Raw genomic sequence first — 13,420 nt, 5'->3', positions numbered from 1 at the left:
TCATACGGTAAAATCAGGTCCCGACTTATCCGCAGGAGAACTTATCCACGAGTATATGCGGTATATAACAATTGGTGCGTCTAGCTTACAAATAAAGACGTGTAAAATATTTATCACCTTATATACAAAATATCCCTCCACTACACAAAGGATGCACAAGTGTCGTTTCAAACAAATAAGAAAGATGGGATATACAGTACGTACAGGTAATTAAGTTATAAACTGGCCCACTCTGGTCAATTCTTGGACTCCGCGTTACAGCACGAAATTGTTATCGGTAAGCACATTGTTCAAACTTTGAGATGAAGAAATTACCATAACTTACTTCCAGAAAGCAGTTTCTTTCTTAATTTACAGATTATTGAATATTATTCTGCGTTACACTCGGCCGACTTTGACGTTATTTACTCACCATCTCCTGTCACCTAGTCCTTTGTCCTGATTCATCATTTCTTTCTAATTTCCTCCTTAGGTCTTCCTGGGTTTGGACACCCTGGGCCGCCTGGTCCACCGGGACCACAAGGTCCTCATGGCAAGTGTAACCCAGCCGACTGCGTGCATCCTGCCTCTAATGCCAGGAGGAGCGGATAGGAGCGAGCAACCAGTGACGTCTCCATTGTCACGTCCAATTCCTGGAGGGATGACGTGCTTCACTGCGGTCTGTAGACCATTGCCAAAAGACATTTTTCCCATAATGCCTCACACTCTGAGTTTTTTGTTTTTCTTTTTTCTTTTCCTAAATCTGGGGAAACAGTTTACAAGTGTGTATAATATTATTTAAAAAATGTAAAATCTTTTTTTTTTCTTCTTCTTTCTCATACTGTAATATACAATCACAAAACTTTGGTTCACCAGGCAGCATTCCATACTCCGGTTTGTAGAATGTGTTCTTATTTTGTGAGGTCTACAGAAAAAATTTTGCTTGTCATGTAAATTTTGTTTTTTTTTTTCTTCATTTCATTATTTACTGGCACCTTTAGATTGTTTACCAGTGTGCCAAATTGCCTAACGTTCTTTTTTTTTTTCAAGCAGGCAAAAATATTTTGGTTTTTTTTTTACTTTTCGCTGGCACTTGAATTGCACTGGTTATCTAATAGTAGTGAGAACATTCATACGATTTACCGGATTTTTTAAAATAATCAAAGAGGGAAAATAAAAACCGCAGTAATGTATGCCTTAAACCAGGGGTTGCCAACTCCAGTCCTGGAGGACCACCATGGCTGCAGGTTTTCATTCTGACCCTTTTCTTATTATGAGTGACCTGTTTTTTGTTGCTAATTAACGTCTTTTGAACTAATTTTAATTGACTTGTTCTTGAAGACTCAGACCCCTTAATTGTTTCTTTTTCCTTAATTAGCTGCTAAACAATAATGAGATACAAAATTAACCAAAACAACTGGTGTCCATCATACAATATCTGAAAATAAAGAAAGCTGAAGGTCTCAGGAATGTCGATCTGCTCAGGTCCACACAACATCTATCTTACTAAACCACAGTTAATTTATGCACGGCGGACGCACCGAGGCGCATGCGCACTGCGGCCTTTGCGCCCGCTCCAGAGTCCAGAGTCAAACGCAGTGGCTTCCCAGAGTCAGTAGGTGGCGCCCAAATAACACAACGTGCTGCACCGTGGCGCCCGCCCCAGAGTCAAACGCAGCGGCTTCCCAAAACGCGGCAGCTTCCCAGAGTCAGTAGGTGGCGCCCAGACAACACAACCTGTACAGTCATGGATACAAACAATGAACGAAGGCGCCCACACAAAGAAACCGCTTTAGTTCAAATAGCATTATTGAATTAAATGGAAACTTTGCCATGCCTACGACCTGTGAACTACACCTGAGGTAAAGCGTGCACACCAGGTTGTACAGCCGCCCGGATGAAACCGCCCACACCACCGCATATACCCTCCATGATATGTCATCACGCAGCGGCTTCCCACCGAGCCACATATTGCTCCGTGGCGCACGCCCCAGAGTCAAACGCAGCGGCTTCCCAGAGTCAGTAGGTGGCGCCCAAACAACACAACCTGTTCACTACACTTGCTCTAATCCACTGTGACAGTAATATAGATCGCATAACGGTCACAGACTCAAATCCAGCAGCTTCCCCGACTCAGTGGCTGGCACACGAACACCACAACCTGTACACTACACGTGCTGTGCTCCACTGTGCCAGCAGTCGGTGTCAGCAAAGGCAACAGAATCACGTCTCCACAAAACGAAACCGCTTTAGTACAGATATGCTTATTCAATTAAATGACATTTCCCCAGATGCACCCACCCTCCATGATATGTCATCCATCCAAATATCGGACGGAACAAAAACTGATTGCCATTCTTGGATTTCCGATTCGCTAGCGAATCACGGGCTTACTTGTTTGAACAGAAAAGATAAAATCCACAGTTTCGGAAATGTCTGCTATTGCACCACGAGAGCAGCAACAAGACACAGAATTAAAGAACGGGTTTAATGAACGACAAGACTCGGCGCCTTATTAAGCAGCTGGTTGGTGTTTGAAGCCCTGACTCAGCTGGTCTTCTGTTGACTCCCTCACTTCACGTTTCATTTCTGTTTGGGTGCCATTTAAGGAAAGAAATGAAGCAAAAGAGAGGAACGACGAAGGAATTCAGGGAAACAAATCTTAAGAAAGCAAGTCAATTAAAATAAATTCAGCAAGAAGTTAATTAGCAGCACAAACAGGGCACTCGTTAATAAAAGGGTGACAATGAAAACTTGCAGCCACGGTGGTCCACCAGGACCGGACTTTGCGACCCCTGCCTTAAACTACCCGTTGGAGACGCAGGTCGTCCTCTTTTCGCCGTCACCTGTAAATACGTGGATGCTGTGAACGATGAAGACGACGGCCTGCGGAAGTGGCGCACTGTAAGCGTCACCCTGCTCCACACTTTCCGTTTGTTCCTTTTGCTTCCTTAACTCCGAGGTCGATTTGCTGTTGTTTTTTTTTTTTTGTCCATATCTGTTTTACCGGACATTTTGGATGGAGATGCTTACGCCATTCGTTTAACTCGGAGAAAACTGTGCTTCGGAAACGTTGCAGAAACGGCTTTTCAGTCTGCATGCTCCCTCTATCGATTTTATTTTATTTTTTGTACTCTTACTTCTGATTTCTGTAAGAATTGTACATACTGTTGTTTGAAAGGTGCTATGTGTATATTTTGAGTTTTACCACAATGAGATATTTAAACAATGAAGATGAGGATGTCTGATCCATCATTGTGATTATTCATTTCATTCATTTTATTTGATGTATCAATTTACTTGAATTGCATTGTTATATTTTTGTGTAAAAAGAACATTAGCTGGGTCACCATATCAAGCTATGGTAATGGAAGAAAAAAAAATGCTCATCGATGACTTAGCAACTGCATTAGTAGACATTTTCTGTGCCTGTCTGGGTTGGCATCCCCTCCAACGACAGCTCCTGCCCTGCGCCCATTGTCTCCACTCCTGTGTGCGTCACAAAAGGAACAGCAGTATCGGAGCTTCGTCGCACCGTTAGGGTGGGCTCTGTCGAGAAGGCTGAGGAGCATTTCAGATTTGCTTCAGCCCACGTTGTGACATTTTCATCACGTATTGCAAGTGTACCTGCAGCGTGTCACTTCACTTCCAGCTTCACTTCGCTTTCCACCTCAGGCCCCACTTCAGAGTGAACAATGGAGCAGCTTAGCCTGTCGAGCAACTGGTGCTCTTGTTTAGTGCATGGTGGGCTCATAACTATGACGTCCCTGTACGAGGATCACTCCTTCCCTCTCACACCCCAAACCCTGTAAGTGGCTCAACATGTCAACTCTTATAACTCTGCACCTGTGAAAGGCTCACTACTCAACTATTACACCACCAGGCCTGTAGGGGGCTCACTCCTCAACTCTTAAGCCCATAGTTCCTGGGGCTCATTCCTTACCTCGTATACCCATAATGCTAAAAGAGGCTCACTTCTCAAATCTAGCAACCACATGGAAGACTCACTCCTCATCTCTCACACCTTCATGCTTATAAGAGCATCCATCACTCCTCAACCCTTACATCCATAGCCCTCAACGAGACTCACTCCTCAACTCACACACCCAAACCCTATATAGGAGACTTGCTCCTCAATTTTCATACTTCCACACCTGCAGGACGCTCCCTCCTCAATCCCTAACCCTGAAGGATTCTACCTAATAAAACTCTCATGTCCCTGTCCCCATTGGAGTCTCGTATCTGAGCATTCACACCCCAATCCCATTGGAAACTCCATCCTTATACCCCTACCCCTGTATTAAGCTCACTCCTCAACTCTTACATCCATGATCCTTAGTGAGGCACAATCCTCAACTCTTGAGCCCCCGCCCCCCGCCAATCCCATGTAGAAGACTCCCTTCTCAACTCTTACATCTATAACCCTACAAGAGACTCACTTCTCAACTCTCACACGCCCTAACCCCATTGGAGTCTCACTCCCCAACTTCCCTACCTTTCATACCTCCTCAACCCCTAACCCTAAAGGAGGCTTACTCAACATCCATCATGTCCCTCACCCCTGTAGGAGACTCAATCCTCAATTTTCACCACCAACCCCATAACCTTAACTTTAATACCCCCCACACCTCTATAAGGCTCATTCTAAAACTCTTATACCCATAATCCATAATGAGCCTCCCTCCTCAACTCTCCTCAACCCATAGCCCCATAGGAAGCTCCCTCATCAACTCTTACACCCCCATGCCCGTAGGGGGCTCCCTCCTCAACTATTACACCCCTATGCTCATAGGGGGCTCCCTCCTCAACTCTTACACCCCCATGCCCGTAGCGGGGACCCTCCTCAACTCTTACACCCCCATGCCCGTAGCGGGGACCCTCCTCAACTCTTACACCCCCATGCCCGTAGGGGGCTCCCTTCTCAACTCTTACACCCCCATGCCCATAGGGGGCTCCCTTCTCAACTATTACACCCCATGCCCATAGGGGGGGGCCCTCCTCAACTCTTACACCCCCATGCCCGTAGGGGGCTCCCTCCTCAACTATTACACCCCATGCCTGTAGGGGGCTCCCTCCTCAACTCTTACACCCCCATGACTGTAGGGGGCTCCCTCCTCAACTATTACACCCCCATGCCCATGGTGGGGGGGCCCTCCTCAACTCTTACACCCCCATGCCCGTAGCGGGGACCCTCCTCAACTCTTACACCCCCATGCCTGTAGGGGGGGCCCTCCTCAACTCTTACACCCCCATGCCCATAGGGGGCTCCCTCAAATCTTACACCCCCATGCCCGTAGCGGGGACCCTCCTCAACTCTTACACCCCCATGCCCATAGCAGGGGGGCCCTCCTCAACTCTTACACCCCCATGCCTGTAGGGGGCTCCCACCTCAACTTTTACACCCTCATGCCATGCCTGTAGGGGCTCCCTCCTCCACTCTGACACCCATACCCAATAGGAAGCGCACTGCTCAGCACTTTGGTCTCCTGCCACCCTTATAGTTGCCCATCTCTAACACCAGTGTGACACTTTCGTGCCAAGTCTGCTGCATATCAGTTACCCTCCTATACTCAAACTTGACAAGCTCCTGCAAAACAAAAAAATGGAAAGTAAAAATATAATCTACTGCACAATAAAGATTAATGAAGTGTGTTTGAAATGGAGATTTATGTTTCTTTACTAAAGGAAGTCTTGGCGCCGGAGTATTTAGTGTCACCGTAGCTGAATCCCAGTTTCAGACCATCCATGTTGAGCGCCAATCTACCTGCACCAATGTCAGCAGGGCCTCTTCTACAGCTAGCGAGCCGAGCCAATAGGTGACCCTGAACTGACCCATGTGACTCCCCCATCCCTTTAAAGGTGGCCCACTGATGGACTGACAGCTGGCTCCCATCTGCACAGGCACAAGCAGCTTCTGAAAGGATAAGCTGGCTGGACCCATGGCTGAAAGCAAACTACGGTGCTAAGAGATGCTGTTTTGTGCTGTAATGAATCAAAAGTAACAACGGTAGAATTTGCTCATAATTCAGAAAAACCACCAGGCTTAAACAAGTGCAGCACGAATTTGAGGTGTTTTTGGTCCATGGGTGCTGGGGTCATTTCTCCATTCTTTAAAGAGCAAAGACTGTCACCCAGGGCATACCAAGGCTGACCCCAACATCCACAGTGACATCGGCGGTCCTCAAGCTCAGACCTGTGGACCCCATGCCTGCTCCCCTTTAGCGTGTGTGCTGGTGGTCCGTGTTTGTATGCCATTAACGGAGATAACTCCACAGAAAAGGTGAATTAAAAAGAAAATGAAAAAATAATTTTACGCTTAAGTAAACACTGTAAATAACATTTTTTTTCTAAAAACTATTATATCAGTGAGCTTTTCTCAATGCAAAATTAGAGAAGATTAAAAAGCAAGATAATGAAGCAATTCAATCCATTAGACAGGGTGAGTGACTCACTGGTTTGTCAAAATGGTTGGAATAACAGATGTGCCAGCCACAGGAGTGCCACTGGGACTGAGGTGCTCAAGGCTTAGCCTTCCAGTGCCAGGCTTGTAGGCGGCCATGGAGTGAGGTGCGTTCCTGCTGTTCATTCGGTGTTTGAAACGTAATGCAGATCTGTGATCCACATTCACACTTTACGGTATTCCCTTGCCCGGCTGTTACAAAGTTGAAAAGCGGGCTCGGTGAGAAGTTACACAAATGTCACCCACCATTCCTGTTTCCTTATAGAAGTATAGGAGTCGGTCAGTTTCATTCCAGCTCTCCATTTTCGTCTTCAGTCCTTCCTTACTGCTTCATTTTATTTTCCCTGGTGACCCGGTGTCGTGTCGGGTTCTCTTGAAACTCTACATGTGTAGAGCTACGCTCGATAGCCTCGCTCAGTGCAGAACTTTGTTAAAATTTCTTCGGTCTCATACCTCACGTCCCCCACCAAGGAAGTCTGCATAACCGATTTATTTTGTGCTGTTGATAGACGTACGCATTTTTGAGATTTACATTCCCAGGCAGTTAAGGGGTGAAATATACTGTACATAATAAACATATGCTTAATAAGCGTCTCAATTCTTTTAAAACGAATTCCACCCTACTCTAATCTAGCCTAGTGGATAAGAACTGAAATCACAAGGCTGTGTTTGTGACCCCCAAAGATGTCACCTGAGCTGCCAGGACTCTCATCATATTACAATGTAATTTTGTAAATGGTGAAGTGTAAGGGTTTCAGCTCACCAGCAGGCGAATTGACAAACGATAATATCGTACATCGGTCGTTTTCGCCGCACTTAACTGATCAAGCCAGTCCGCTGTTGTCTTTAACTCTTTGAGGGCTGAATATTTTTTCCAAAAAAGGATGGTTTCACACACAAACCAGCGTAAAACGTCTGTTGCTGCATGCTATTTCCCATTGGGATTAATAAAGTATCTATCTATCTATCTATCTATCTATCTATCTATCTATCTATCTATCTATCTATCTATCTATCTATCTATCTATCTATCTATCTATCTATCTATCTATCTATCTATCTATCTGTCTATGTCTTCACATGGCTGGGACAGCAGCAGCGGCAGTAGTCACGGTCGCAGTGCATTACAATCTGGTTTCTATCTCTTATCATTGTTAAGTGGCAGTCCACCCTGGCGAACATTGTCAGTACCACAGCTAGCTGAAGCTGAAACCTCACATTCATTTTCGATCACTTGTATCAAAATCGGAGTCCGACGAGTCATAGTCCAGTTCAGAGATAATGGACAAGACGTTGTATTTTTTGCTTTTCGCATTTGCTTTGATTTCTCGCCAGATGTCAGTGCCATTTTTGCCGTTGTTTGCGCCATGCTACTCACGTGAGCGCAGGGAATCTCGGTCAAATCTAACTTTCCTTCTAGCAACAAGAGTCCAATGTAACGGTTGGTTTTGTCACAGTTTACAGTTGGTTACCATTGTCAACTCCTCCTTTTGACAAAAGTCGACATCAGCCCTAAAAGAGTTTTAAATTCCTTTTTGTAATAAATCCCTGCCCAGCTCAGGAGCAGGCAAAACCAAAAAATGCCACTTAACTTGTTGTTAATTTGTATAAAGAAGAACAACCATTGGGCAAGGTTGGTGGTGCAGTGGCGCCATCGATAAACTGGAAAATCACACCCAAAGAGTGGAAAAAAATAGCAAATAACAAGATATGGATCAGGAGGAAAGACGTAGTTGAGAAGTAAGCAAGGATCGTAACCAGGGGACAACAATTTGATTGACAAAACTTCTAACCGAAAATCGAAGTCAGAAAGGCATGCCAAAAAAATCGTCAAAAAGCCCAAAAAAATACTACAGTAATCCCTCACTTATCGCGGGAGATAGGTTCCAAGGCCGACCGCGATAACTAAATTTCCGCGAAGTAGGGACACCATATTTATTTAATTATTTAACGTGTATTTGGACGTTTTTAAACCCTCCCTGTATTGTTTACAACCCACCCTTTACTCTATTAATAACAGGGACAACTGCTAAGCAATATGAAATCGGTAGATAAGTTTACACTTACTGTATAGCGAAGTACACGTAGCTATATATGACGTGATGAATATGCTGCGCAGTAAAAATGATGACGATGAAGGTGATAATCCCCTGAATGCAGTAGCAAGAGCACGTTAATGCTGAATGAGTGAGATGAGACTTCCTGGTTAATGCAGCACTCCGTCGCTGAGCCAATCAGCAGCACACAGGAACTTAACTGCGTGCTCTGATTGGGTAGCTTCTCAGCCATCCGCCAATAGCATCTCTTGTATGAAATCAACTGGGCAAACCAACTGAGGAAGCAAACACCAGAAGTAAAAAGACCCATTGTCCGCAGAAACCCGCGAAGCAGCGAAAAATCCGCGTTATATATTTAGATATGCTTACATATAAAATCCGCGAAGTCGTGAATCCGCAAAAAGTGAACTGCGAAGTAGCGAGGGATTACTGTATTAAGAATTGCTGGCGTAAGTGGTGTTATCCGCTATCTCGGATAAAGATGAGACCAAAGGGATGACCACCTATCCCGATGTACTTACTGTCTGTTATGACTGGTTTGAGAGTGAGCAAGAAGACCAAAGCCAAAAAGGCTCAATACCGGGAAATCAAAAAGCATGAGTGTCAAAGCCAAAACGAGAGACAAAAATCGCAGTCAAAAAACAAAAGCAAAGAAGTCGCTAGCTTACAAGAGTTGAAAGATCGATTACAATTGGTTGTTTGAATCCAGAGCTTGGATGGGGAAGTGGATCTGCGGGAGGACCTTTTAACCTGTCGCGTCATGTCATAACCTCTGAGGACACATTGCTAAAAACTTGTCCGAACGAAGAGCGTGAAAACCAAAATGGCAGACAAAACAGGCAAAAAAATTACTAACCATCAAAATGAAGGAGAATCGCCACAATTGAATGTCGGAATCAAACTCAGTGACTCAAGAAACTTCCGGAATAAGTGTCTGATTACCAGAATTGATACAGAAAAAGGAACTCCTTTTCTCCTAACACCAGTTGCCCTGATGACGTCACACACCATGCAAACCTGGGTTGTCACTAATTAAGCATTTAAACAAATGGCGGTGGTCGTCAGTAAATTAAAATCGAGTCCGTCGTTACTGGGCTAAACTTCTCATGTGTTTCGTTTTCATTTCTTTTTCACTGGTTGTGTTAGCATGAGGCTAACTAACGGGAATCTTTATGTTTGGAAGATCAAAAAGTTCAGACATGAGGAAGTGTGCACCGCCATCTCTGTATTGTGTGTCCTGCATCTAGCAATGAGTGTCATAACAACACAACGTGTCACAATAATGAAACAATAAAAATGAATAACAATAATATGTAAACGATAAACAAGCTGCAAAAGGGAACTGCGAGAAATCAGGATGTTTCAAAAAAACAGAATCAATATGAATCATGGCCGCCCTCCATCTTCAAAACCCGTTAAGCTAACACAAGGAACAACCTTCTGTTTGTCATGATCTGGTGTTAATTTTTAAAGGTTTACAGTTTCTCCTTGGCCTCTAAAAATAATTGAAACTTTATTTTGGATGACTTTTCGAGATCAAGGAATCCGGTCGTCACCTTAGGTTTTGAAACTTACACGTTTTTGATGCCTTTTAACAGCAAACACATTTCTCCACAGCACCATCTTGTTTTCGTTATGGGTGCCGGTATCTTGAGCACACGTAATTAGAAACGAATTCCTGGGTGGCTGGGCGATGTCTCTCCTAGAGGTTGAACCGAGTGACGATTCTTAACCTGGCGTTCATCGTCCAGGTTTGTGGATACTACCGAATGCCTAGTGTTTTTGTTCAAGCGTTTAAAACAATCTCTGGTTTTGAACTCTCTTCTATCCCTCGACTAATATTTACGTCCATTAGTTTGGCTTTGAAACTTACACGTTTTTGATGCCTTTTAACATTAAACACATTTCTCTATAGCACTATCTCATTTTCGTTATGGGTGTCGATATCTTGAGCACACATAATTAGAAACGAATTCCCGGGTGTCTGGGCGATGTCTCTCCTAGAGGTTGTACCGAGTGACGACTCTTAATGTGGCGTTCATCGTCCAGGTTTGTGGATACTACCGAATGCCTAGTGTTTTTGTTCAAGCGTTTAAAACAATCTCTGGTTTTGAACTCTCTTCTATCCCTTGACTAATATTTACATCCATCAGTTTGGCTTTGAAACGTACACGTTTTTGATGCCTTTTAACAGTAAAAACATTTCTCCACAGCACCATCTTGTTTTCGTTATGGGTGCCGGTATCTTGAGCACACGTAATTAGGAACGAATTCCTGAGTGGCTGGGCAATGTCTCTTCTAGAGGTTGTACCGAGTGATGACTCTTAACCTGGCGTTCATCGTCCAGGTTTGTGGATACTACCGAATGCCTAGCGTTTTTGTTCAAGCGTTTAAAACAATCTCTGGTTTTGAGCTCTCTTCTATCCCTCGACTAATATTTACGTCCATCATTTTGGCTTTGAAACTTACACGTTTTTGATGCTTTTTAACAGTAAACACATTTCTCCACAGCACCATCTTGTTTTCGTTATGGGTGCCAGTATCTTGAGCACACGTAATTAGAAACAAATTCCCGGGTGTCTGGGCGATGTCTCTCCTAGAGGTTGTACCGAGTGACGACTCTTAAGCTGGCATTCATCGTCCAGGTTTGTGGATACTACCGAATGCCTAGCGTTTTTGTTTAAGCGTTTTAAAGAATCTCTGGTTTTGAACTACCTTCTATCCCTTGACTAAGATTTACGTCTATCGTTTTGGCTTTGGATCTATTCACTGTTTATGGTTTCTAACTTTCTTGCTACAGTTCTCTACTTCTCGTCCTGATCTCACGTCCTGGATGGTGTTGTCTCCCTGGTTTTGACCTTGTCCAGTCAATTTTTTTACAATCCATCACCTGATTCCAACTCTGTTCAAAATGGCAGCTGCTCTGTGGCGTCAGTATATTATTTTTGACATAGCTGATGATATAAATAATTAGTAAAACTCAACATTGAACTTTTCTGTGCTTCTTACAAATATAAAACATGTACAAACTGCAGGGAGGTAAATTCAATGCTAAAATATAGAAGGAGTTTGTCTGAAGGGCGACCGTAACCTCTGCTTGAGGTGTGTCGGAGTTAAATCAGCCAGCTAAGTGAAGCGTAAAACACTAATCGGGTTGTCTCATTTGGCTTTGATCTGTGGGCAGTTGTGGGCTGATCCCACCCAGACTGAGACTCTGGCTGCGCCTCTTTTGGGGAGATGAGACATCTACCCCATTACCTGCGGAGGGTCATATTGATACAAAGTTTTTACCTCAGAAAATGATGTGAAGTGCAGGAGATTTTAAAGTAGGCCTTGACATTATTCCTGAATGTGATAAAAAGCTCAGGTGAGTGGTCACTGAGGGGCATTGGAGTGTCGGTGTAGCGCCATCTGTCTGCTTTGACTTTTTGATAGATTTGCTGCCTGGGGTCGTAGATGGTTTTTAATGATTTTCACGACTTCTTTAATATTTTTGGAATTTCCATTTATTTGCTATTGTTTTTTTTTTTACTATTTTATTCATTTTTTTCTGCACTTTAACCTCATTTCATTGCATTTTTATACTAATATGATTTTTTTGTGTAATTCACTTACCACTTGTGGCGAGCTGAGGGTTTGAGGAGCTCTTCCAGTAAGCCGAGCAGCTGCAGACAGCACCGCTCTGTAATGGGTTCATCGTAATTAGGTCTGCACGTGCACTTTGCTTATTATTATACAGATTTCACCACCCTCATTTTTCTCTGTTTTTGTTTTTAAAATCTGGTCTTTCATAAGTCGGAAAAAAAAACACTTTTTACTCCGCGTGCCTTTCATGAAATAATTTAACAAAGGTGCACTGAAGGTCAAGCAGATGACATTTTCCTTACATCTGTTCATACAAAGTGAGCGCTGATGTGGCGCATTTTGAGACGCGGCCGGGAAATCGCATCGCTGGTTGACGTGCTGAGATTGCCACCTTGTGGGAATGCGGTAGTAGGCTGCGGCTGAGGCTTTAATTCTGAAACTTATTCTGGAAAAGAGAAATTTAGGGTGAGAGGATGTGGAAAGTGAAAGATATGAGAACAGAAAAAAGTACAACGGCTGCAGCTGGAAACTTTACAACTTCATTGGGGTCAATGGTGGTAATTACAGCTTTATAAATTACAATACTTAATTGGAAATAATAAAAATCGAAGCGCTCGCTGCTGAATAATTAGTGTTGCCATAGCAGCGCCGATGGACCCTGAGACTTTCTGTGAAGGAGCCTTTTCATTATCTGTGGCCTCCCAACTCTTGATTCGTTTTTCGGATGCTCGTTTTCTCTTTGTTTTCCTGTTTTGTTGAATTTTCACACCCATGGATGAACGTTTTAATGCACGTCAGGAGTTTTCGTTGATGATCAAATCTAATTTTGAATCGATTTTCTATTTTAACTCACTTAAGCCTCTGGTGCTCACTAACGGTTTGGCTACTCTTCTTGTATTTTGTTATATTTTAGTTATCATTTTTATTATTTGGATACAAATATGTTACACTGTAGTCTGGAGGTGACGTCCTCAGCACTGCTACTGTTTGACCGATGACCTGCCGCTTCTAGTCAGCAAAACCTGCAGTACCTTACCAACTTTAGAAAGTTGAGGTGATTAAATAGATATGAAAGGCACTATATAATAGATAGCTAGATAGATATGAAAGTCACTATATGATAGATAGATAGATAGATAGATAGATAGATAGATAGATAGATAGATAGATAGATAGATAGATGATGGATAGATAGATAGATAGATGGATGATACTTTGCCGCATAGGTTAAATTAAAACTTTACAGAAACTCAGGAAAAAATATCAAAATGATAACAGACCACAACCCCTCCAACCAGTGACCCATGGCACATTGGTGCAACTTTTTTGTTCTTTATTT

The 13,420-nt window shown here is 43.4% G+C and overlaps 1 protein-coding gene and 1 long non-coding RNA gene across 5 annotated transcripts in view; one reads left to right on the top strand and one right to left on the bottom strand.

Annotated features, from left to right (window-relative positions):
* The window catches only part of LOC114665758 (collagen alpha-1(XIX) chain-like), a 150,162-nt gene extending 148,651 nt beyond the window's left edge, over positions 1-1,511 (top strand). Inside the window, exon 34 of the mRNA XM_051919254.1 lies at positions 473-1,511. Within this exon, the coding sequence (XP_051775214.1) occupies positions 473-591 (119 nt within the window). The 3' untranslated portion in view covers positions 592-1,511. The remainder of the gene's footprint in view (positions 1-472) is intronic.
* Positions 1,512-3,261: 1,750 nt separating this feature from the next.
* LOC127525908 (uncharacterized) lies at positions 3,262-5,521 on the bottom strand. 4 transcript variants are annotated; one of them, XR_007933531.1, is made up of 4 exons: positions 5,335-5,521; positions 5,031-5,061; positions 4,086-4,759; positions 3,262-4,003 (listed from the first exon to the last, which is right to left on the bottom strand). It is a non-coding gene; the product is annotated as an uncharacterized LOC127525908 (long non-coding RNA). The 4 variants fall into 4 exon arrangements; XR_007933529.1 differs by lacking the exon at positions 5,335-5,521 and having other exon boundaries at positions 3,262-3,817; positions 3,857-4,003; positions 5,031-5,318; XR_007933530.1 differs by lacking the exon at positions 5,335-5,521 and adding an exon at positions 5,180-5,318.
* Between the last annotated feature and the right edge of the window lie 7,899 nt (positions 5,522-13,420).

This window comes from Erpetoichthys calabaricus, chromosome 15 (assembly GCF_900747795.2).
Source record: "Erpetoichthys calabaricus chromosome 15, fErpCal1.3, whole genome shotgun sequence".
NCBI lineage: Eukaryota > Metazoa > Chordata > Cladistia > Polypteriformes > Polypteridae > Erpetoichthys > Erpetoichthys calabaricus.
This window is presented reverse-complemented; position numbering and strand designations above follow the sequence as displayed.